The following is a 25,735-nucleotide window of genomic DNA, read 5'->3' on the forward strand; positions in this document are numbered from 1 at the left end:
CAATTACACAGTTCCTTTCACCAGTTCTGCTCACTAGCAATGAAGGGTTTATTGTCTTTAGCCAATTTCCCAAACAGAAGAAAAGGTAAACCTGAGGTTTCAAAATATCAGCAAAAAGACCCCCTCAAAAATACCCAAAACAGACCTTAGTTCTAGCAGTCCTTCCTTTACTCCAGAAGCTTTAAAGAATTTCTCATTAGTGCCAGCAATGGTTCAACAATTACACTCATTCCCAGAACAAACTCACAAAAGGGAAACAAAAACCAAACTGCTCCTGCTTTCCAGGTGTGGGCAATTAAAGACCTTAAAAATTAAAGCACAACAAAGGTTCTTTTGCAACAGGGCAAAACTTCTCAAAAACACAAAAAGGGAAAAAATAGCAGTGCTACCCGCAGCTAGTTTCCATTTCCTCTGTTGGCTCACCTTGAGAAGGGAAGTTCCTCCATAACTAAGGTGACCATACATCCCGTTTTGAACGGGACTGTCCCTTTTTCAGCTCCCCTGTCCCGTTGTCCCCATGCATAGCTTCGGGATGCCAAAAAGTCCCGTTTTCAGAGAAGGCGTCCTGAAGCTGTGTGTGGGGCCAATGGGACAGGGGATTGCAGGAGAATGGGCTGTCTCCCTGCCCCAGAACCAGCGTTAGGGGGGAGCAAAAAGGGCAGGGCCTGGCCGCCCCTCCCCCCCAACTGTCTGGTGAGGTCTTCTTCCCTTCCTTCTATTCCCTCACTACCCTCTTGCCTGCAAGTGAACTAAACTCAGGCCGTGGGGCTCTAGCACGGCACACACTGGATTCCCTTCGCATCCGAAACAGGAAATGATGTCATTCCTGTTCCAGACGAGAAGGGAAGCCAGTGTGTGCCGTGTTAGAGCCCCGCGGCCTGAGTTCAATTCACTTACGGGCCGTAACTGTGGAGACAACAGGACGCTTTGCCATCTCCCACCCATTACCTACCTCAGTTCCTCTTCGCTGGGGTTACCGGGCAACGAAGATGGGCCCAGACCGGAGAGAGAGCTCGTGAAGGTGGCAGACTGCCCGCCACACCCCGAGGGCCACAGCAACTGACAGGTTGCGTACCGCCCAGCGTACAAAACTCAAGCAGTCGACTTCTAATCAGTCACACTGGATGCTAATCATTTTGGATTTTCTTTTTCTCCTTCCTCTAAGGATTATTTATGTACCTTAAGGAAGGAGAAGAAGAAGAAAATTCAAAACGATTAGCATCCAGTATGACTGACCATTCTACAAAGCCAGGATTTTATGGGCTCTCATACAAGTGTAGCCAGTATTCAAAGGACCACTTCTAAAGTCCTATTTTTCAATTTTTTTTTTTTATCAGCACTCTTAAGGCCAACTCTCTGAGCATTTGCATTTACCCATCACTTGCACATGGAGGGGGAAGAAGACAGATGCCAGACCAGGGGCAAGGAAGGAGGAAGGGAGAGAAAGGAAGGAGAGAAAATGCCAGATAATGGAGGGGGGAGGAAGAGATAGAAGAGGAGAGCAGAGAGGTGCCAGGGTATAAGGGAAGGGAAACTAAGGAGACAGATGCCAGACCAGAGGGAAAGGAAGGAGAGGAGATGCCAGAGCATGGAGGGGGAGGGAGAGGTAGAAGAGAAGGAAATGTGTGTGATGCCAGGCCATGGGGTTGAGTGGGAAGGAAGGAAGGAAAGGAGAAGAGACAGATGCCAGAGCATAGGGGAAGGGGTGGAGACAGAAAAATGAAGAGGGATGAAGCTGAAATGAGAGAGAGAGTGGACACTGGATGGAAAGGGCAGAGAGGGTGAACAGTAGATGGAAGGGGTAGAGAGAGGGGGGACCGGTGCTGAATGGAAGTGTGGGGGAGAGGGTGGACAGATGCTGAATAGAAGTGTGGAGAGGGGGGCAGACATTGAATGGAAGAGGGTGAAAAATGAATGGATGAAATTGGGGGCGGGGCTAGGGCGGGATGGGGCGGGGCTGAATATTAATAGATGTCCCGTTTTGATGAAAAAAATAAATGGTCACGTTATCTATAACCTCCATTACACTCTTCCTAAATCTGGCAATTCCACCTGAGTGGGCTAAACAGGTTCCTTCAGTTCTACCATCTCCACATCAGGTCTTGATTTGGGTTGGAACTTGTCCCATGGCCAGGTCTGCCTTTCTGCCACCTTCTGTACTATTGGCCTCCTTCCACCTTCTCCCCATTCTGTCTGAGGCTCTGGCTTATATTGGTGAAAGTTCCGCCCCAACCTATGTGGTATTGGAATTGGCCAAGTCTCTCTCTCTCTGGCTCCCCCTTTGGCCAGACTGCAAATAACTGCTAGGAAACTGAGATTGTTTTAAGGGTTTTATTTGCTGCCAGGGTCTGAAACCTAGAAGATCTATCCTAGGATAGTCAGCTTGACCTGTCTGAGAGCCTGGGAAATTTTCCTGGTGAGTTTTCTTGACCCTTGGTACGGTATTTTTTCTGCTTTTAAAATGTGACAAGTCAGGAGCAGTGCTGGACTTGCCACACTATGCAGTAATTAAAAAAGGAGACCCTAAATGTCAATGGGCCCTGGAAACAGTCCAATAGTATCTACTGGGATGACATCTTCTGCTGGTCATAGACCACAAACTCCTTCAGTGGATGGCTTGCCATATGAACTTGAGGTGGTTCCTTCACCTTAAAGACTTCAGTTTTGAGGTGTGATATTGGGTGGGTCAAGAGCAAGCAAATGCTGACTTTTTGTCTCAAGAGGTGGATCCTGACATGGCAGGCACTCAACCAGGCAAAACTGAGCTGAAGGGGAGTGTATATGAGGGAGTCTATAGGACATTACCATTCCCCTTGCTGAATATTCCCTCACAGTGTCAGAGGCACCTTAACCTACGTAGCTGCTCACTAAGGGGAAGTGACATGGGAGGGGTGGAGCTGGGAATGCAGCTGCCAGGAAATATAAGAGGCAAGGTCAGTGTTAGGTTAAAGAAGCCCAGGGGAGAAGAAGGAAGACAAGACCCCAGTGTGCGCCTTGAATACAATATCTAGATATTCTGCTTGGCTGAGGTAAGCCAAACTTCTTTTTTTTCAATACATGTGAGCCTTCATCTGACATCTTGCTGGGACCAGACCTTATTACCTGACTTAAGGAAGACTTTTATATAATGTGTTTGGGGCATGGCAGTCACAGACCACAGATGGGGCTTTGGACTCTGTCAATCACAGACCTATCTCAAGATTTTCTGTTTCTGAATTGAAAAGACTGCTTCCTTTCATGCCTGGTCCTGTGAACTAACAGGACTAGGAGTTTTTGAGTTAATAAAGAGTTCATTTTGTGTACCTTCCATGACTGTGTCTGGTTATGTTTGCACAAGCTAGCCTCAACACTCGCTTGCTGTTACAACCACAAAATCTGAAGCTGAGAACCAGTGGTTTCACAGAATACAGCCCCCCCCCCTTTAATTTTTGAAAACTATTAAAAGCTATCAGATGAAATAACCATTGGCATCCATCGTTTTTTATTTCTTGAAAGCAACAGGTCTCCAGCATGAACAGTATGTATGAGCAGGGCTCCTTGGGGTAGGAAGGAAAAATGCTGACCAGTTGCTCTAGTTACAGCTCTGGGTCCGGCTGCAGCGCCTTCATCAACTTGCACATCTCCGAGTTAGCATGATGAAGGGGAAACTCTCTTCCTGGCACAGTGAAGCGCCTGCCTTTGTGTGCTTTGTGGGTAACATTTCGCTGTGGGAATGATTCAGAGAGGGAAAACAATTCTCTATAAGGAGAGAACAAAAACAGGAGAGGTCAAACATATGGTCAACATCCTACATGAGACAAACGTTTTGTACATGTTACAGTAACAGCCTTTTGAGGGGGCCTTGGGGACCTGGGCCCCCCTCCCCCACTTTGGGCTCAGGTCTCTTCCTAACCTCCTCCCTATGGCCAAGCTGTTTCCCCTCTCCTCTTATTGCTGCAGGACAGAGGAAGTTGGAGGTGTCTCCAGCCGCCAACACTGGTACAATTGCATGAGCACGCTCAGTTCACGCAAGAACTGAGCATGCTTGGAAAGTCCTGCAGTACGCGGCTTGACTTCTTGTTTCTTTGAGCAGCGAGAGAGTGGAGCAGCTCAGTAGTGAATATCTGACTTTTTCAGTGCTTCCTTAAGAGTAGGGAGTGATCCTGAGGGACTGAAGAAGAGTGGATGTGGATCTGCTTCACAAAGCAGAAGTAAAGAGGAGGTTAGGAGCTACAGGACATCGGGGTGGGGAGGGGGACATGACACTTTGCAGAGAGGTGGGAGGGGGTTCCAGAGGCCTGTGGTGGGGTCAGGATAGGGTTTTGTAAAACAAAAAAAAGTTATGCAGTTTGCAGTTCCAGTATCTGGGTCTGAATAAGCTCTGGCAGCCTGCATGTTCACACTTAGCCCCTGGTACTCAGTGCCAGTGCCTGGACATGGCCCAGCAATGAATATTAGGGAATAATTCAGCCAGTGATTCAAGACAAAGTTGGACAAGTTCCTGTTGAACGTACGCAGGTGAGGCTGGACTCATTTAGAGAACTGGTCTTTGACCTGGGGGCCGCTGTGTGAGCAGACTGCTGGGCACGATGGACCACTGGTCTGACCCAGCAGCGGCAATTCTTATGTTTTTATGACTACTGCTGGCTGAATATCAGGAGGGGAGGGGGGACGACTGAAAAATCATATCATTTTCAGACCTCCTGAGTGGAAGTGAATGTCCTGGCTTTATGGCCTCTGGTCACAGCTTCCATATCTCTCAATTACATGGAAACAAAGCTCCCGTCTCTCACCTGTACAACAGCTGGTCCTGACCCAGTTGAAGACAAATTTGTACTGGATCCTCAAAAACTTTAACCAATGTGTCAAAATAAAAGATGAGCTCAGCATCCGCCTCGGTTTTCACATCAGCTTGGAAGAAATCAGTGCCAACTTCCGCTTTAAAGTCAATGGACAATCCAGCTCTGGAATGGGAAAAAGACAAAATCTGACTCGTGGGTTCTTCTGGTGGGGATTCCTCTCTATTGAAGCATATTATATGTTATGATACTGTGTACAAACCTTAGAAACAAAGACGACTTGTATAAAGGAAGAGTGGTTGCTATTAGTCAATTTAAATACATAAATCAAGAGAATCCACTGTTCCAAAATTAGAATGTAAATTCATTCAAATCCTATATAATAAAAAGCTAGCCGCGCATGCGCACTCCTATTTGCGTGTTCCGTGCACTGTAGGTCTGTGGCCGGAGTGCGCATGCGTGCTTATACATCATCAGCCGATCGCCTCCTGAGCAAGGGATTCAGTGTTTTCTGAGGTCCCTATGTTTGCACATAAAAGGAATAAAAATTTAGGAGAATATTTCAATGTTAATTTCACTAATCAAGATAATAATATTCTAAGGGGACATACATGTTGTGGCAAATGTAAATATTGTTGTCATTCTTTGACTATTGACCAAATAGAATTACCTAATATGCATAAACCTTATTACTTACGGGGAATTTTCTGTCCATGTAATAAGATATACATTGGTCAAACTAAGAGGGCTATTAAATTGAGAATAGCGGAACACTTGAACAGTATCCGTACTAATAAATCAGAAGCTCCTCTAACTGATCATTGGTATTCAGTTGGTCATTCATTAAATGATCTAAAGTTCTGTGTAATCAGGCAATTCAAGTTCAATAGACAGGGTGATATCTCTCATACTCTTATATATCATGAACAACGTTTAATTTATTCTTGGAAAACAGTAATACCCAATGGTCTTAACAAAGGAATAGAATGGACCATTAGATGATCGTTAAGTTTCTGCTTTCCGTTACAAGCATTAATTTGCTAGATTCACGTTATTCATCACGTGATCATTTGACGTTCCTATAAACGTCCTTACGGTTTACGTTGAGTCAGTTATCTCTGCTAAGATTCTCTAGCGGCGTGATCCCTCCATTAGGAGTTCCGAAGGTAATTTTCATTTTGAATTTATACGATATTCTTTGAACATGCTAGTTTTTAACTGCACTTTTTTATGTGTTTTATTTAGTTTTCATTGTTTCCTCCTGATGAAGCAACTCTCAGTGAAACATGATCGGTGTTGAGGAGATTTTGGACATTTTAACTTTTCACGTTGTGGAGTTTTTGGATACATGGTGTTTTTTGTTAAAGCAGTTTTTTGTTTTTGGGGACTCACGTTCATAATACTTTTTTCAAAGCCAGCTTACTGCACGATTGTCAGCACCTGCAACAACCTACAAGCATTCACACTTCTATTTTCATCTTGTGAAGACGAATGCAATGAAAGTGGACCCTATATTTTTCACCTGATAATCATCTTCATTAGGATCCAGCTAAGTATTTTTCACATTGTCTGATATATATAGGTCAACTGAAATAGATCAGACTTAATCAATATTGTAGGGTTGGTAGGCAGGTGAGTGCAATGATGTAGCTACATTACATCTTTATTCCATAAACCTGCTGGTAGAGGAGCACTCTAATTCATATTTTATTATATCTTATTTTCTATTAAGTAATATATAATCATATTCACTTTATTTGTTATATTCTAACTAGAAGTACCCAGAATCATACGAAAAACAGGCACTTTTGTAGAAAAACTCCACAAAAATACTGCACTATCATGTTCTGATATCCATTCCATTACCGTCCCATAAACATCACCCCCTACTGGCCACGAGCCACTACTCCTCACTCCACAAGCCGGACCGCAGCCAGCTGCCGATCTCCATTCCTCCTGCACCATGGCACGCCAGGCATGTCCCTGCCTCCCCCGCCGCCAGCCTCGGGCTCCTGGGGGCCGGTGGCGCGAGCCGCCCGGCTGGTGCTGAGGCCTCGCCTCCCCGCTTCCTCCCTACCCGGACAGCTTCCCACGAGGAAATAACAAAACGCCCCTACACTCACAGACCCGCGAGCAGGGTTGCCATGGAAACCCAGCCGGAATAACATGCAGTCGCAAGGGTCAGTGAGAGAGGATCAGGAGCTAAAGAGAGATTTAAAAAAACAAACAAACAACAGTGGACAAGGAGAGAGAGACACACAGACACTCACAGAAGGACAGGGGGCTAAAGAGACAGATTGAAAAAATAACAAAACAAAGAGGACAAGGAGAGAGAGACACACAGACACTCACAGAAGGACAGGGGGCTAAAGAGACAGATTGAAAAAATAACAAAACACAGAGGACAAGGAGAGAGAGAGACACAGAAAAAAAATGACAAACAGACATACAACAGCCAAGGAGACAGACAACAAAAAAAATACAGACATACTTACATACAGCGTCCAAGTAGACAGAGAGACAGTGGGCAAGGAGACAGCAAAAAAAAAAATACAAACAGCCAAGGAGACAAACAGAAAAAAAAAAATAAAATACAATGCCCAAGGATAAATTCAGGAAAAAAAGACATACAGACATACAGTGGCCAAGGAGTTAGACTGCATAAAAGACATACAGCAGCCAATGAGACAGACAGACTGACAGCGACCAGGTAGACAATCAGCAAAAAAACACAAACAAACACATAAAGCAAAAAAAGATAAACATATAGCGGCCAAGGAGACAGGCATGCAACAAATAGGAAAAATATGAAAACTTTTAATAAATCGACCATATGTGAAGAAGGAATAAAAAAAAAAAGGAAGAGACACCTACAGGGAAACACAGGATCAAGAGCATACAGAGAAAACAGAAGTTTGCAGGAATCAGGAACATATAGAGAAAGGAGAGCAGAGACCCCTGCAAGAAGAGAAAAATAGCAAAGAGACTGGGGATGAGAAAGAGAGCAGAGATGCTTGCAGGGAGAAAAAGCTAAGCAGTAATGTTACAGCTTGAGAGTGCAGACTGAGGAAGAAAGCAGAGACAGCGCTACACAGGGAAATGGAGGGAGGAAAGAGACAGAAAGAAAAATACAGACAGACATAAATTCTAGCACCCGTTAATGTAACGGGCTTAACAACTAGTAATCCAATAATTTAATACTTTAGTAATTCAATAATATAATAATAACAAAACATAAACATTAAAATATATTCCAAAACTGACTGTTGCTCCTGGGGGACCTGTAAGGGACCCGGGGAGAGGAAGAAGCGATATGGATTGCTCTGAAAAGAGAAGATGGAACTTCTATCTATGTGGGTGTAATCTACAGACCTCCGACTCAATCGCAGCAAATTGATAAGGATCTGATTGTGGATATCCAAAAGTTTGGAAGGAAAGAGGAAGTTCTGCTATTGGGAGATTTCAACCTGCCGGATGCGGACTGGAATGTTCCGTCTGCAGAATCGGAAAGAAGTAGGGAGATTGTGGATGCCTTTCAAGAGGCTCTGCTCAGACAAATGGTGACGGAACCCACAAGGGAAAAAGCGATATTGGATCTGGTCCTCACAAATGGAGAGAGTATCTCTAATGTTCGAGTGGGTGCTCACCTGGGAAGTAGCGATCATCAAACGGTTTGGTTTGATATAACAGCTAAAGTGGAGAGCGGCCGCACGATACTTAAAGTCCTAGATTTCAAACGTACGGACTTTAATGCTATGGGAGAGTATCTGAAGAAAGAGCTGTTAGGATGGGAGGACATAAGAGAAGTGGAAAGACAGTGGTCTAAGCTGAAAGGAGCGATAAAAATGGCTACGGACCTTTATGTGAAGAAAATCAATAAAAACAAGAGAAAAAGGAAGCTGATATGGTTCTCCAACCTAGTGGCTGAGAAAATAAAGGCGAAGGAGTTGGCGTTCATGAAATATTAAAAAACCCAAGAAGAGGAGAGCAGAAAGGACTACAGGGTAAAACTGAAATAAGCCAAGAGAGAGATACGTCTGGCGAAAGCACAGGCGGAAGAACAAATGGCTAAAAATGTAAAAAAGGGAGACAAAATGTTTTTCAGATATATTAGTGAAAGGAGGATGATGAAAAATGGAATTGCTAGGCTAAAAGATGCTGGGAACCAATATGTGGAAAGTGATGAGGAGAAAGTGAATGTGCTAAACAAATACTTCTGTTCTGTGTTCACAGAGATTGTCTGGCAAAGTTAAACGAGAAAATGGAGTAGATTCTGCGCCGTTCACGGAGGAGGGTGTTTATGAGCAATTTTAAAAACTGAAGGTGGATAAAGCGATGGGACCAGATGGGATCCATTGCAGGATACTAAGGGAGCTCAGAGAGGTTCTGGCGAGTCCTATTAAAGACTTGTTCAACAAATTTCTGGAGACGGGAGTGATTCCTGGTGATTGGAGGAGAGCGGATGTGGTCCCTATTCTTAAAAGTGGTCACAGGGATGAAGCAGGAAACTACAGGCCGGTGAGCCTCACTTCAGTTGTTGGAAAAATAATGGAAGTTTTGCTGACAGAAAGGATAGTGTACTTCCTTGAATCTAATGGGTTACAGGATCTGAGGCAACATGGCTTTACAAAAGGTAAATCGTGCCAAACGAACCTGATTGAATTTTTTGATTGGATGACCAGAGAGCTGGATCGAGGACATATGCTAGATGTAATTTACTTGGATTTCAACAAAGCCTTTGATACAGTTCCTCATAGGAGGCTGTTGAACAAACTTGAAGGGCTGAAGTTAGGACCCAAAGTGGTGAACTGGGTCAGAAACTGGCTGTGACAGACGCCAGAGGGTGGTGGTTAATGGAAGTCACTCGAAGGAAGGAAAGGTGACTAGTGGAGTCCCTCAGGGTTCGGTGCTGGGGCCAATCCTGTTCAATATGTATGTGAGTGACATTGCTGAAGGGTTAGAAGGAAAAGTGTGCCTTTTTGCAGATGATACCAAGATTTGTAACAGAGTAGACACCGAAGAGGGAGTGGAAAATATGAAAAAGGATCTGCAAAAGTTAGAGGAATGGTCTAATGCCTGGCAACTAAAATTCAATGCAAAGAAATGCAGAGTAATGCATTTGGGGATTAATAATAGGAAGGAACGGTATATGCTGGGAGGAGAGAAGCTGATATGCACGGACGGAGAGAGGGACCTTGGGGTGATAGTGTCCGAAGATCTAAAGGCGAAAAAACAGTGTGACAAGGCAGTGGCTGCTGCCAGAAGGATGCTGGGCTGTATAAAGAGAGGCGTAGTCAGTAGAAGGAAGAAGGTGTTGATGCCCCTGTACAGGTCATTGATAAGGCCCCACTTGGAGTATTGTGTTCAGTTTTGGAGACCGTATCTGGCAAAGGACATAAGAAGACTTGAAGCGGTCCAAAGGAAGGCGACGAAAATGATAGGAGGCTTGCACCAGAAGACGTATGAGGAGAGACTGGAAGCCCTGAATATGTATACCCTAGAGGAAAGGAGGGACAGGGGAGATATGATTCAGACGTTCAAATACTTGAAAGGTATTAACGTAGAACAAAATCTTTTTCAGAGAAAGGAAAATGGTAAAACCAGAGGACATAATTTGAGGTTGAGGGGTGGTAGATTCAAAGGCAATGTTAGGAAATTCTACTTTACAGAGAGGGTGGTGGATGCCTGGAATGCGCTCCCGAGAGAGATGGTGGAGAGTAAAACTGTGACTGAGTTCAAAGAAGCGTGGGATGAACACAAAGGATCTAGAATCAGAAAATAAGATTAAATATTGAACTAAGGCCGGTACTGGGCAGACTTGCACAGTCTGTGTCTGTATATGGCCGTTTGGTGGAGGATGGGCTGGGGAGGGCTTCAATGGTTGGGAGGGTGTAGATGGGCTGAAGTAAGTCTTAACAGAGATTTCGGCAGTTGGAACCCAAGCACAGTACAGGGTAAAGCTTTGGATTCTTGCCCAGAAATAGCTAAGAAGAAAAAAATAAAAAAATTTAAATTGAATCAGGTTGGGCAGACTGGATGGACCATTCGGGTCTTTATCTGCCGTCATCTACTATGTTACTATGTTACCTGCGCTGTTCCTCCTCTTGGTAAAGAGTGTTTTCGAAACACGGCTCGTGTTGAGGGAGTTGGAACTGATATGGAATGCCTTTGTATTCAACATTCAACGCTTTTTATTGGATAGTTTTATCTTTGATGTTTCTGAACATGATTTGATCACATGATTGCTGCACTTGCACTTTAATTTGATGACACACCTAGGGATTTGATTGCACATGGACTTATGGATTATGGAGTATGAACATTGACTTTGCTCAGATGGTTAAGGATTTCCATTGGCCTCTTGATGTCTCCTTGGACCTTAGTTTGAAGTCTGAATGAATTAAAGATAAGTGAGCTATTTCAGTATATGTATGTATTGTTTATAGCAGGGGTACCCAAAGTCCCTCCTCCTTGAGGGCCGAATCCAGTCAGGTTTTCAGGATTTCCCCAATGAATATGCATTGAAAGCAGTACATGCACATAGATCTCATGCACATTCATTGGGGAAATCCTGAAAACCTGACTGGATTTGGCCCTCAAGGAGGGACTTTGGAGATCCCTGGTTTATAGTTTATATTCACTATTGTCCTTCTGATGGAGCTATGCGAATGTGATGAAGATTTGTATTCCTTCCTCTGAGTTTTGGAATATATTTTAATGTTTATGTTTTGTTATTATTATATTATTGAATTATTAAAGTATTAAATTATTGGATTATTTGAATGAATTTACATTGTAGTTTTGGAACAGTGGATTCTCTTGATTTTTGTGAAGTTTTATAGGACTTTTCAGGATGTATTACTTCCCTTATTGTTAACACTGATTAATTTGCAGGATGCGGGTGGTCAGCTCACTGTTTTTATGCGTCTTGCAGGGGTGATGGTGATTCCTAAGGAGGGGATAGATCCTTTGGCTTGTTCTTCCTATCATCCTATCTCATTGTTGGGGGTAGATACTAAGATTTTTGCTTGGGTAATGGAAGATCGGTTAATGAGTTGGGTTCATCAGAACCAATCTGGCTTTATTGTTGAGTGGCAGGTGGGAGATAATATCCAGTGTGTGGTCAATTTGAGAGAATGCGAGGACAGGAGGCAGACTTTCCATTGATCGACGCAGAGAAAGCCTTCGACCCTGTTTCCTGGCCATTCATGTTTCAGGTGCTGGACCATATTGGTTGCGGTCCCTGGATGCAATGTTGATTTAGAGCTCTGTATAATTCCCCTTTGGGGTATGTAAAAGTCAATGGGAGATATACTGAGGCCTTCCCATTGGCCCAGGAGATGAGGCAGGGTTGCCCTTTATCCCCGGTGTATTTTGCTTTAGTGCTTGAACCTCTGGCTCATAGGGTGAGGAATAATCTTAGTGTGCAGGGTGCTAGGACACCTGGGGGTGACTGTAAAGTTAGTCTATTTGCAGATGACAGTCTACTTGCAGATGACATTTTGTTTACTCTCATGGATCCGAAGAGGTCCTTGATAGCTGTGGGGGGTAGTTATGAGTATACAGCCAGTTGTCTGGGTTTCGGGTGAATATGGTTAAATCTGAGTTGTTGAATGCCAGCCTTTTGCCTGGGACGGTACAGCTTCTGATTCGTAGGTTCCCATTTTGATGTGTGAAAGGGGCGTTGAGATATTTGGGGATATATTTGGGGCTGCCTGCACTTAGTCTCTATGATTTGAACTATATCCCGCTTCTTCGTAAAATTAGAGAGAGGATTTGAACTCTTGGGAGATGCTCTGCTTTTCTTGGCTGGGCCGGATTAAAGTGGTTAAGATGATGATCTTGCCCCAACTTTTGTTTCTCTTTCAAACTCTACTGATCTGGGTCCCTAAAAAAGTGCTTGCAGGTTTGCAGCAGAGGATTTTTGATTTTATTTGGACTCAAACACTCTAGGATTAGTAGAAATGTGCTTTGCTTGGTTAAGAAGTTAGGTCATTTGGCTGTACCCATCATCTTAAAATATTATCAAGCTGCACAATTACGAGCTCTCCTGGAGTGTCAGATTCAGACATGTAAATCGTGGATGTAGAGCAGGGTGGAGTAGATTCAATTGTCCTTATGCATTTACCTTGGTTACCATGGGGCAGGTTCCCTGGGGGGGGGAGTTTGGAAGCAGTGACCACTACCTTGAGAATTTGGTCAGCAGTGAAGAATTCAGTCTTGAGGGGTAGAAAACATTCCTGGTACACCCCACTCAGATTTAATATTGATTTTCTTTTGGGAGAGAGGGCGGGGGGTTTTCTCCAATGGGAACTTAAGGGGTTGGTCTGTGTTGGACAACTCATAGATATTGATAAGCAGATGATCCAACCATTTGGGGAGCTCCAGGAGAGATATGGTTTGGCTGCCCAGGACCTGTTCCCATATCTACAAGCTAAAACTTATAACCAGAAGACAGGGATCTTGGAGCAGCTCCTTGGGTGGGGGGGGGAGAGGGGGAAATGCATTTGAGCAGCTCCTGGGCCCAGTGGTTTTAAAGGGGATAATTTCTGCTATCTATTCCTGCCTTAATGATAGGTGTGCTATGCCCCTAAAATACATGGTTGCTTGGTAACTGGACTTGGGTTGGGCGATTATTCCTGGGGATTGACATACTAACTGGCATCATGCTACTTCGTTTGGGTTAGCTAGCGTTGTAGTGGAAAATGGCTATAAAGCATTACTCCACTGGTACTATACTCCTGTTCTCCTAGCACTTTAAATTTTGCAGATAGCTGGCTAAGTTACACAATATAACCGGCTAAGTGCTAATATTCAGCGGTTATCTTGCGCTGAATATTAGTGCTTAGCCAGCTTTGTGCTATTTAACCAGCCAGCTCAGCCTATTGAACCAGACAGTTCAATAGCGTGGAATATCGGGCAATTAGAAATTAAGGTTAATAAACAAATTGTAGGGTCATAGAGGTGACAGTATTCAATACTGTTATCTTAATCAAACAGTATGTAAAAAAAGCTAGAAGGAACTAAAGTAATGATCAAAATTGACACATAAGGGGCTGGGCCAAAACCACAAAGTTCAACAGTTCATCTAGAAGCAGTGGTTCCCAATCCTGTCCTGAAGGACCGCCAACCAGCCAGGTTTTTAGGATAGCCTTGATGAATATGAATTGGGCAGATCTGCATACCTGTCACTTCCATTATATGCAAATCTCTCTCATGGCTGGTGGTCCTCCAGGAGAGGGTTGGGAACCACTGATCTAGAGTGTCAGGTTCTTGAATATCTGCTCCAAAACCTCAGCAGTAAGCTTACAATTTAGAACAGTTTATTTACCCTAAAGGTCTGAAGGTAGAATATTTCCTGGTTAAAATACAATACCTTGTTTTGATACTGATTTCTGACTCTTGATCCCACAGATTTATACCAAGGTCAGCTGAGATGTCTAGTCCAAGTCCACCCAAGACCTCTATTGTTGCCAGCAACCCAGACTGTAGTGAGATCCTCTGTAAACAGAGAAATGATGGTAGGATAAGATTAGATTATGTAAAAAAAAAACCAAACCAAAAGCACCCCATTTCTATATAAACATTTATCTTAGAAGGGCATAGGGGCATTGCACCCCACCCCCTCTAGGATCCCCATTAAAGCCTCTCACATGTGTGCACGTAAAGACTGGTATTCTATAACATGGTGCCTCGAGGTGATGACATATAATTTAAAGGTGAACATAGGCATGGATGGGTTGGGCAAAACATTGGCAAGGAACACAAATTATAATTTACATGCATTTTTTTAAACAATCTATGCATGAGTATTTATACTAAAGTCCAAACAAGTCAAACTGACCTCACATTCAGATTAGTGACCAAACCTCAGAATTGTAACCGCCACATTTAAAGTCACTCAGAGGTATGCAACTCTTCAAGTATTTATACTGGCATATTTGTACTGATACATTGGCATTCTATAAATAAAAGAAGGTGCCTTCTTGGTATTTAAAAGCCAGTGTCCCTTTATAGCAGTGTATCACAAACTTAGTGTACTGCAGCAGATTCTAGGTGTGCCCCAATGCCGGTTGACTGCTTAAAGAACATGCCTCTTGTGGCAAGAGGCACGACCTGTAGGCAGTCAGCTGGAGCCGACGACTGTCCTCGCCAGCGACTCTCCCCGCAACTCCCCTCCTCCAGGACCCCCCCACTGAAGAGATAGAGTCAGGTCAGGTTGCGGCCGGAGGGCCTATGTGCATGCACGGACTTCCAGATGCCTTCTGGCCGGAGCACCGAAAAGGAGGACCTGTCCGGGGAAATCCAAACATCTGGTAACCCTACCTACAGGACAATTTTTGGAGGCTGTAGTGCTGTACACTTTGGCTGCTCAGGAACCCAGACAACTGCATTCACCCTCTTTCACACAAATCACGGAGAGGAAGGAAATAAATTTATCTATCACATCAAGGACTTAAAGACCATACAGTAATAATAATAATAATAATTCTATTTCTTATATACCGCTATACCATAAGTTCAAAGTGGTTTATAACAAGTTACATACAATGAGAGTACATTGGAAAGTTGGTCCTCAACCTGGCAGCTAGGCTTCAATGCTAAGAAATGTAAGGTCATGCACCTCGGAAGCGGAAATCCATGCAGGACATACTTCTTGAATGGAGAAACTTTAACTAGGACTTCAGCAGAACGAGATTTAGGAGTAATCATCAGTGCAGACATGAAAACTGCCAATCAAGTGGAGAAGGCTTCATCTAAGGTAAGGCAGATATTGGGTTGTATCAATAGAAGTTTCGTCAGCCAAAAGCCTGAAGTCATAATGCCGTTGTACAGGGCCATGGTGAGACCTCATCTGGAGTACTGTGTGCAATTCTGGAGGCCACATTACAGTAAAGATGTGCGCAGAATTGAATCTGTTCAGCAGACGGCCACCAGGATGATCTCGGGGCTCAAGGGTCTCTCGTACGAAGAGAGACTGAACAAATTGCAGCTCTACACTCTCGAGGAACGTAGGGAGAGGGGAGACATGATCGAAACATTTAAGTACCTCACGGGACATGTCGAAGTGGAAGATGATATTTTCTTTCTCAAGGGACCCTCGGCCACAAGAGGGCACCCACTCAAACTCAGGGGCGGAAAATTTCATGGCGACACCAGAAAGTATTTCTTCACAGAGAGAGTGGTTGATCATTGGAACAAGCTTCCAGTGCAGGTGATCAAGGCAGACAGCGTGCCAGACTTTAAGAATAAATGGGATGCCCATGTGGGATCCCTACGAGTGTCAAGATAAGGAAATTGGGTCATTAGGGCATAGACAGGGGGTGGGTAAGCAGAGTGGGCAGACTTGATAGGCTGTAGCCCTTTTCTGCCGTCATCTTCTATGTTTCTATGTTTCTATGAGATGTTTACTACAAGAAGTAAGAAAGTAAGAGATGTTTACTACAAGAAGTAAGAGATGTTTACAACAAGATACATACAATGAGTGTATGAGTTGTAAGGGGAACAGAAAAAGTACTTTCTGGGATACAAATTGCAAATGGAAGAGAACCAAGATGGTTTGAATCAAAAGGAAGTATCTAGTCAGAGATTGGGGTGCAGGGGAAAACAATTTGGGTGGAATACCTTTACAAATGGGAAGAAGGATGAGTTAATCTAAAATCAAGAGAATTGGGGAATGGGATGAGGATAGCTGAGGGGGATTGGGCAAGAATTGGAAATTAGAATTTGTTAAAGAGACGGGTCTTCAGTGATTTTCTGAAGTCGGCATAAGAAGTGGTCTCGAGAATGGGTTTTACGAGCCATGTGTTCAGTAGGGCAGCACTAAAGTTTCTGACCTTCCATGTAAGGTTTTATTTATTTATCTAGGTTATTAACCTCTGAGTAACCTTTTTAAACAGAACTCCAATCTGTATATTTAATTCTCATCTGAGATTGTATAATCTCTCAGGTCTAGATTGTTACTGCTAAATTAAAATCACACAGGTAAAGGACTGTGTACACTTCTCCCTCCGTATTTGTGGTTTCGATTATTCACGTTTTTTAGCTTGCTGGCTCCTCCCCCCAAAAAAAAATTACCTCAGCTTGCATAGAGAAATTGCTAATTCCAAGCGTTTATAGAGAAAATTGCTGAATCCCAGCACTTTCTTCACCGTGTTTTGCCTCTCCTTCAGGAACAGGCCAGGTCTCCCACCATGTTATTCGCGGTTTCACCATATTCACAATGGTTTTTAATAGGAAACAGCGAATAACATATGAAAAAGTTATTTGCGGTTTTTCTGTATTCGCAGGTCTGTTAATCCCCTATCACAGCGAATACGGAGGTAGAAGTATATTTGCAATATCTGTACCAGTACAGAAATTGATACAGGAACTGGAATAAACCAGCAAGTATGTTTCAAAGTCATTTGTTTCTAATTTTTTAGACAACTCGCATTTAAAGGCAGTATCTCACTGCTCTCAATTCTCCTACCTGCTGTAATATTGGGAACTTTATTTTTAAAACGTCTCCCATACACTACAGTCATATCATCTTTTCTTCTTTAGATATTACTTCTCTCACAACACATCAAATCTCCTATTTTCACTCAAATATACAGTCGGACAAACAGCAGCTCTTCCATAAGCGTCTTCTCTCTTTCACTGTGGCAGTTACTCTCCAGCTGCAAAACTTGTAGCAAGCTCAGAATTATGCATTATGATTCCAGGGAAAGCTCATGCCTGCACATTTACACTATTATCTTGCTAGAAAATATTAAAATGTTTTTTTTTAAAAACCCAAAAAACCCAAGAACCACCTTGTCAGGTCTCTTCTGCCTTGGGCCCAGCCATAAAATATATGTTTATTTATAACCACAAGAGAATGACATGGGGACAAAATTTTTCCCCGTCCCCGCGGGACCTCATTTTCTCATCTGCGAGTTCTTTTCCTGTCCCTGCCCCATTCCAGCAAGCTCTGTCTTCTGGTGTCAGAGAGAGAAAGAGAGATGGTGCACATAAGGAGATGAAGGAAAAGGAGAATTGCTGGGCAGAAAGAGAGAGGGAGAGAGAATTGTTGGACATGGTGGTGGGAGAGGAGTGAAGTAGAGAGATGCATGGGGAAGAGAGATATGTCAGACCACTGGAATGGGAAGGAGTGTGAGAGAGAGAGATACCAGACCACGGGATGGAAGGGAAGGAGGGAAGAGAGAGATGCCTGATTGCAGGGAGGAGAGATGTCAGATCGCAGAAAGGAGAGGAGAGAAGAAGAGAGATGTTAGACCATGGATAGAGGGAGGGAAGGAGAGAGAGATGCCAGACCATAGGAAAGGAGAGAGATTCCAGGCTATGGGAAGAAGAGGAGAAAGATGCCAGACCATATGAGGGGGAAGGGGGAAAACAGAGTTATCTGAGCATGGGAGAGGGAGGAGATGGTGCACAGAGATGGAGGGGAAGGGGAGACAGAGGGAGGAGATGGTGCACAGCAATGAATGCGGCAGGGAAGAAATGCTTCTTATTGATAGATGGGAATAGGGGAGAAGAGGGAGGAGATGGTACACATGGATAGATGGGAAGGGAAGACATGGAAAAGTAGATAGATTTTGAGAAGAAAGCAGAAAAATGGAAGAAAGTTGAATGTTAAAAGTTAATGCTACAGATGGCCATATCCAAACAGACCGGGGATTTTAAATTACAATCCACTTGAGGGGGCAATACTTTCAAAGTAGAACAAAACACAAAAGACCCCCTCTCATCAATACTGGGCAAGTTTCTCAAATAATATCATCATATGCCATTTAAAGTCTTTTAAATATTTAAATGTGCTCATATAACCATATAACCATACTCCTTCCCTTTGACTCACAAGACCCCACTACAACAGATAACCTGGTAAAAACCCTAGAAATAGTGGAAAACTGGATGACAGAACACAAACTGAAGCTCAATCCAGACAAAACTAAATTTCTACTGCTTGAAAAAGACAAAACCCCTTCGATAACAGAACTAGAAATAAAAACCACCAAATATCCTATACAGACCACTCTCAAACTCCTTGGAGTAACAGTAGATAGATGTTGCACTCTTCAGGTGCAAATCAACAAAATCACACAAAAAGCATTCTTTACCATGCGCAACCTTCGCAAAATTAGAAAATTCTTCGGCAAAGATCAATACAGACTCATAGTTCAATCCCTAGTCCTAAGTCTACTGGACTATTGCAATATCCTCTACCTTCCTTGTCCCACCTACCTATTAAAACAACTACAGACTGTCCAGAACACTGCCCTCAGACTGATCTATTCCCTTCGAAAATTTGACCACATCACCAACGCCTTCCTAGATTCACACTGGCTTCCAATACAAGCCCGCATCCAATTTAAGCTATATTGCATAATATTCAAAACATTAAACGGAACGGCACCCTCCCACTTAAACAACCGCCTAAATAGGAACCTCTATTCCAGACAAAGGAGAACCCAGTCCCCTTTCTCCTACCCCCCTTATAAAGGCACTAAACGCAAAAAGATGTACGACAACCTACTAGCAACACATGCAGCTAAATTGGACCCCTCCATCACCAACCTACTGACAGCTTCAACTGACCTCAAAGCTTTTCGAAAAGAAATCAAAACCATACTATTCAAGAAATACATCCTAATTTCCTAACCACACTCTTCCCCCCTCTCTCCCCTTCTTAGGATCCTCCCTTCAAAATGTGATTTAGACCTAACGCCTTTAACTGTATTCCTCTTCCTGAAAATGTATTAGGCCCTTCGTCGTTAATTGTACTCCTATTCCTGGAAATGTCCAGTTATCTTTTTGTTGTAATCCGCTTAGAACTGCAAGGTACAGGCGGAATAGAAGTCATTAATGTAATGTAATGTAATGTAATAAGCTCTTCAGCAAGGCACCACAGCAGCAGTACAACGTCGCTGAAAAGGTGCTTGAATTTTAATCATAACACATTACATGGAGCAAGGATTCGAGCTTCTACTGGAGTGGAAAAATGTTAGAGCTCTACAAAAGCTTTTTAACAATAGACCACTTATCTGAAAAAGTCAGTTCACGGCTCCAACACAGTCTGTGTTTCGCTATGCTACCTCAGGAAGCCGGAAGGATAAGCTTTTTATATTGATTTTATTTGCAATGTGCAGTGCCTGAGTCCTTTGGTCTACGCCCAGGGCGTCTTTTTTCAACATCAAGTGTGTAGACCAAAGGACTCAGGCATTGCACACTGCAAATAAAATCAATATAAAAAGCTTATCCTTCCGGCTTCCTGAGGTAGCATAGCGAAACACAGACTGTGTTGGAGCCGTAAACTGACTTTTTCAGATAAGTGGTCTATTGTTAAACAGCTTTTGTAGAGGCATAACATTTGCCAATCCAGTAGAAGCAAGTATTCTTGCTCCATGCAATGTGTTATGATTAAAATTCAAGCACCTTTCCAGTGACGTTGTACCGCTGCTGTGGCGCCTTGCTGAAGAGCTTATGAACACATTTAAATATTTTAAAGCCTTTAAATGTTATATGATGATATTATTTGAGAAACTTGCCCAGTATGTGGGGTCTTTTGTGTTTTGTTCCATAAAGATGGATGTATGGCAGAAAGTGAAGGAGAGAAAAACAGCAAATGGATACACAGTTAAGAGAACAGACAGCACAGTTACTTACCGTAACAGGTGTTATCCAGGGACAGCAGGCAGATATTCTTAACACATGGGTGACGTCACCGACGGAGCCCTCGGTACGGACCTTTTTAACTAGAAGTTTCTAGTTGGCCGCACTGCGCGTGCGCGAGTGCCTTCCCGCCCGACGGAGGAGTGCGTGGTCCCCAGTTAGGATAAGCCAGCTAAGAAGCCAACCCGGGGAGGTGGGTGGGACGTAAGAATATCTGCCTGCTGTCCCTGGATAACACCTGTTACGGTAAGTAACTGTGCTTTATCCCAGGACAAGCAGGCAGCATATTCTTAACACATGGGTGACCTCCAAGCTAACAAAGAGGGAGGGGGGATGGTTGGCCATCATGAAAATAAATTCTGTAACACCGATTGGCCGAAGTGACCATCCCGTCTGGAAAAGGCATCCAGACAGTAGTGAGTAGTGAACGTGTGAACTGAGGACCAAGTGGCAGCCTTGCAGATTTCCTCGATGGGCGTGGAACGGAGGAAAGCTACAGAAGCAGCCATAGCTCGGACTCTGTGGGCCGTGACAGCACCTTCCAGTGAGAGACCGGCCCGAGCATAGCAGAATGCAATACAGGCAGCAAGCCAATTTGAAAGGGTCCGTTTGGAGACAGGACGACCCAAACGGTTGGGATCGAAAGACAAAAATAGCTGAGGGGATGTACGGTGAGCTCTGGTACGATCAAGGTAGTAAGCAAGGGCACGCTTATAGTCCAGCGTGTGCAACGCCTGTTCCCCAGGGTGCGAGTGAGGCTTAGGGAAGAAGACGGGCAGCACAATGGACTGGTTGAGGTGAAAAGCCGAGACCACCTTGGGAAGGAATTTAGGGTGGGTACGCAGAACAACCTTGTCATGGTGAAAAACAGTGAACGGTGGGTCGGCAACCAGTGCATGCAGTTCGCTAACCCTCCTGGCAGAGGTGATGGCAATTAGGAAAAGCACCTTCCAGGTAAGGAGCCTGAGCGAAGTTGTGGCAAGAGGCTCAAATGGAGGTTTCATGAGTGCTGAGAGAACCACATTCAGGTCCCAGACGACAGGAGGAGGCTTGAGAGGCGGTTTGATATTGAAGAGCCCTCTCATAAATCTGGAAACCAGAGGATGAGCCGTGAGGGGTTTTCCGAGAATAGGCTCATGAAACGCAGTGATGGCACTGAGGTGGACTCTGATGGAGGTAGTTTTGAGGCCAGCATTGGACAGCGAGAGCAAATATTCCAATACAGTTTCCACCGCTAAGGAGGTGGGTTCCTGATGATGCCGGAGACACCACGAGGAGAATCTGGTCCATTTCTGATGGTAACATTGGAGGGTGGCCGGTTTCCTGGAGGCGTCCAAGATGAGGCGGACCGGCTGAGATAGATTCTCTGGAGAGGTCAGCCCGAGAGAAACCAAGCTGTCAGGTGGAGCGAAGACAGATTGGGATGCAGTAGAGACTGATGCCGCTGCGTAAGTAGAGTAGGAAACACAGGAAGAGGAATGGGCTCCCTGGAGCTGAGTTGGAGCAGGAGGGAGAACCAGTGTTGGCGAGGCCACCGAGGGGCGATGAGAATCATGGTGGCGTTGTCCTTGCGGAGTTTGGACAAGGTCCGCAACATCAGAGGAAGTGGAGGGAAGGCATACAGGAACCGATCCCTCCAATCGAGCAGGAATGCATCCGGGGCCAGACGGTGAGGAGAGAAGAGTCTGGAACAGAAGAGGGGCAGTTGATGATTGTGAGGTGCTGCAAAGAGGTCCACCTGCGGAGTGCCCCATCGAGCAAAGATGGAGAGCAGAGTCGGAGGGTCCAACGTCCACTCGTGAGGTTGAAGGATGCGGCTGAGATTGTCGGCCAGGGAGTTCTGTTCGCCCTGGATATAGACCGCCCTGAGAAAGAGATTGCGGTCCGTGGCCCAGGTCCAGATGCGCAGAGCCTCCAAACAAAGGGGGCGAGATCCGGTGCCGCCTTGCTTGTTTATGTAGTACATGGCGACTTGATTGTCTGTGCACAGGAGGAGGACTTGAGGACAGAGGAGATGTTGGAAAGCCTTGAGGGCGTAGAACATGGCTCTGAGTTCCAGGAAATTGATGTGATGACGACGCTCCTGTGGGGTCCAAAGTTCCTGGGTGCGTAGATCTCCTAGGTGAGCTCCCCACGCATAGGGGGACGCATCCGTGGTGATGATCATAGAGTGAGGGGGTAGATGAAAAAGTAGACCCCTGGAAAGATTTGAGGAGTTCAACCACCATTGGAGAGATTGCTGAAGAGATGATGTCACAGAGATGGGATGAGAAAGAAGATCCGTAGTCTGTGACCATTGGTTGGCGAGGGTCCACTGAGGTGTGCGAAGGTGGAGACGTGCCAGAGGAAGGACATGCACCGTCGAGGCCATGTGACCCAGGAGGACCATCATCTGACGGGCAGGAATGGAGGGATGCAGGAGCACCTGACGACAGAGGTGGAGCAGGGTTTGCTGACGATCGGAGGGGAGAAAAGCCCTCATTAGTGTGGTGTCCAGAACTGCTCCAATGAACTGAAGTCGCTGGGTGGGAAGCAGATGCGACTTGGGGTAGTTGATCTCGAACCCCAGGAGGTGGAGGAGAGAGATGGTGTGATGAGTAGCCTGTAGCACAAGTTGAGACGTAGGTGCTTTCACCAACCAATCGTCCAAGTAGGGGAACACCTGGAGGTTGTGAGACCTGAGAAAGGCCGCCACTACTATAAGGCACTTGGTGAAGACCCTGGGTGAGGAAGCGAGGCCGAACGGTAGCACCTTGTACTGATAGTGGTGGTGCAGCACCTGGAACCGCAGGTAGCGGCGAGAATTCTGATTGATGGAGATGTGAGTGTAGGCCTCTTTGAGGTCCAGGGAACATAGCCAGTCGTGTTGAGAAAGAAGAGGGTAGAGCGTGGCAAGGGAGAGCATTCTGAACTTCTCCTTGACCAGACACTTGTTGAGGTCCCTGAGATCGAGAATGGGACGGAGGTCTCCCGTCTTTTTGGGTACCAGGAAGTAGCGGGAGTAGAATCCCTGACCCCTTTGATCTGGAGGTACTTCTTCGATGGCATTGAGAAGGAGGAGGGATTGAACCTCCCTCAGGAGGAGGGGGGTTTGAGATGAGTGTGAAGCAGACTCTACGGGAAGGTTGTCCGGTGGAAGAGTCTGGAAGTTGAGAGAGTAGCCGTGGCGGATGATGTTGAGGACCCACTGGTCCGATGTGATGACCTCCCAACGGCTGGAGAAAATGGTGAGACGACCTCCGATTGGTTGTGGAAGAGGTAGCGAGGGTGGATGACTGGCTATGCCCTGGAGAGAAGAGTCAAAAGGGCTGGGATTGCTTAGCAGGCTGAAGAGGCTTGGAGGGTTGAGTGGCCTGAGAACGAGCCTGGGCATGGTGCTGCTGTTGACGGGGCCGCCGAGGTTGTTGAGGAGGCGGATTGAGTGGCCTGGCTGAGAACCTGCGCTGATAAGATGACTGAGGTCGATAAGGTCGGGCAGGCGGAGCCTTCTTTTTTGGTTTGATCAGGGTGTCCCACCTTGTTTCATGGGCGGAGAGTTTCTGGGTGGTGGAATCCAGTGACTCTCCAAAAAGTTCATCCCCGAGACAGGGGGCATTGGCTAGACGGTCCTGGTGGTTGATGTCCAGGTCGGAGACTCTCAACCAGGCCAAGCGGCGCATGGCAACGGCCATGGCAGAGGCACGGGAGGTGAGCTCGAATGAGTCGTATATCGAGCGGACCATAAACTTGCGCAACTGAAGAAGGCCAGAGATGTGCTGTTGGAACAGTGGGACCTTGCGCTCCGGCAGGTACTTTTGAAGGGCAGACAGCTGTTGGACCAAATGTTTCATATAGAACGAAAAATGGAAGGAATAGTTGTTCGCCCTGTTGGCCAGCATGGCATTCTGGTAGAGCCTCTTGCCAAACTTGTCCATGGTCTTACCCTCTCTGCCAGGAGGGGTAGAGGCATAGACACTGGAGCCCTGAGTCTTTTTCAAGGTGGATTCAACAAGAAGGGACTCATGGGGCAATTGAGACTTGTCGAACCCTGGAATAGGGATAACTCGATAGAGGTTGTCCAGTTTACGTGGAGCCCCCGATACCGTAAGGGGATTCTCTAAGTTTTTGTAAAAGGTCTCCCGTAGGATGTCATGCACGGGGAGCTTGAGGAACTCTTTAGGAGGCTGTTCGAAATCTAAAGCCTCCAGGAAGGCTTGAGACTTCTTTGAGTCAGATTCTAAAGGAAGGGACAGGGCTGCAGACATTTCCCTCAGAAATTTAGAAAATGAGGACTGCTCCGGTTTGGAGGTGGCATCGGGTGCCGACGGGTCCTCCTCAGATGAGGAGGGATCCTCCTCGGTACCGAGAGGAGTTTCCTCCCATAAGTCAGGGTCCCGGACCTCTGGTGCATGTCGAGACACCGGGGTGGAAGGTGAGGTATGGCGGGTTTTGGATAAAGATTTTCCAGAACGCACCGAAACGGTACCAGGAGAGGAAGACCGGCGTCGATCCCGGTCCCGGGAAGAAAGACGCACTGCTTGGTGCCGAGGAGGATCCGATGTGGTATGGGAGTGAACCACTGGATGGGCATGGAGCTGCTCAGCCGAAAGAATCGGCATGGAAGTGTTGATGGGTACCGAAGGGGTGGATACCGGGGGCTCGGTACGGGGCTCGGGCCGGTCTGGTACCGGAAGGAGCGGTGCCAGGATAGTGGGCAACAGGTGTTTGAGTTGCTGCTGCAATTGTTCCTGGAGTTGAACCTTTAAGATGGCCGAGATACGGTCATCTAGGGGTGGCATCGGAACCGCTTTCTTTTTCTTCGGTTCCTTAGATGCCGCTCCACGCCCCGGCGATGAGGAGGCCGATGACGAGGCACTCACCGAGATCGGGGCGGAGCGCTTGCGGGACCGGTGCGATGCCGGCAAGGTCGGCGTCGCCACCGTAGTTGGAGGGCGCTCGAGGGAAGAGGAAGGCTTCTTAGCCAGCTTACCTGGCGCCAGAGACGCCGATGTGGGGTCGGGCGGTGTCGAGGTAGACGGTGCCGATTTCTGTGGTACCGTTGTCGATGTCGAGGAGTCCATCGCCGACCCGGTGCCGAAGAGGAGAGTTTGTTGAATTCTTCGGTTTTTAAGGGTTCTCTTTTGAAGAGTGGCACAGCGGGTGCAGGAGTCCGCCCGATGCTCCGGACCCAAACACTGCAAACACCAATTGTGTGGGTCAGTGAGGGAGATCGGGCGTGCACACCGCTGGCACTTTTTAAAACCGACCTGCGGGGGCATGAAGGGGAAAACGGCCTCCGCAAAATCGAACCCCGAGGCCTG

At 45.7% G+C, this 25,735-nt stretch overlaps 1 protein-coding gene across 2 annotated transcripts in view; it reads right to left on the reverse strand.

Annotated features, from left to right (window-relative positions):
* The window catches only part of LOC117359446 (microsomal triglyceride transfer protein large subunit-like), a 166,877-nt gene that overhangs the window by 3,971 nt on the left and 137,171 nt on the right, over positions 1-25,735 (reverse strand). The window contains exons 16-18 of one of the 2 annotated variants that reach the window (XM_033942239.1): positions 14,155-14,279; positions 4,773-4,943; positions 3,564-3,738 (exon numbers count right to left, since the gene is read on the reverse strand). In XM_033942239.1, the coding sequence (XP_033798130.1) occupies positions 3,576-3,738; positions 4,773-4,943; positions 14,155-14,279 (459 nt within the window). In that variant the 3' untranslated portion in view covers positions 3,564-3,575. Of the gene's footprint in view, positions 1-3,458; positions 3,739-4,772; positions 4,944-14,154; positions 14,280-25,735 lie in introns of those variants that run through there. The other variant, XM_033942240.1, reaches the window with a different exon arrangement.

Source organism: Geotrypetes seraphini, chromosome 4 (genome assembly GCF_902459505.1).
Source record: "Geotrypetes seraphini chromosome 4, aGeoSer1.1, whole genome shotgun sequence".
NCBI lineage: Eukaryota > Metazoa > Chordata > Amphibia > Gymnophiona > Dermophiidae > Geotrypetes > Geotrypetes seraphini.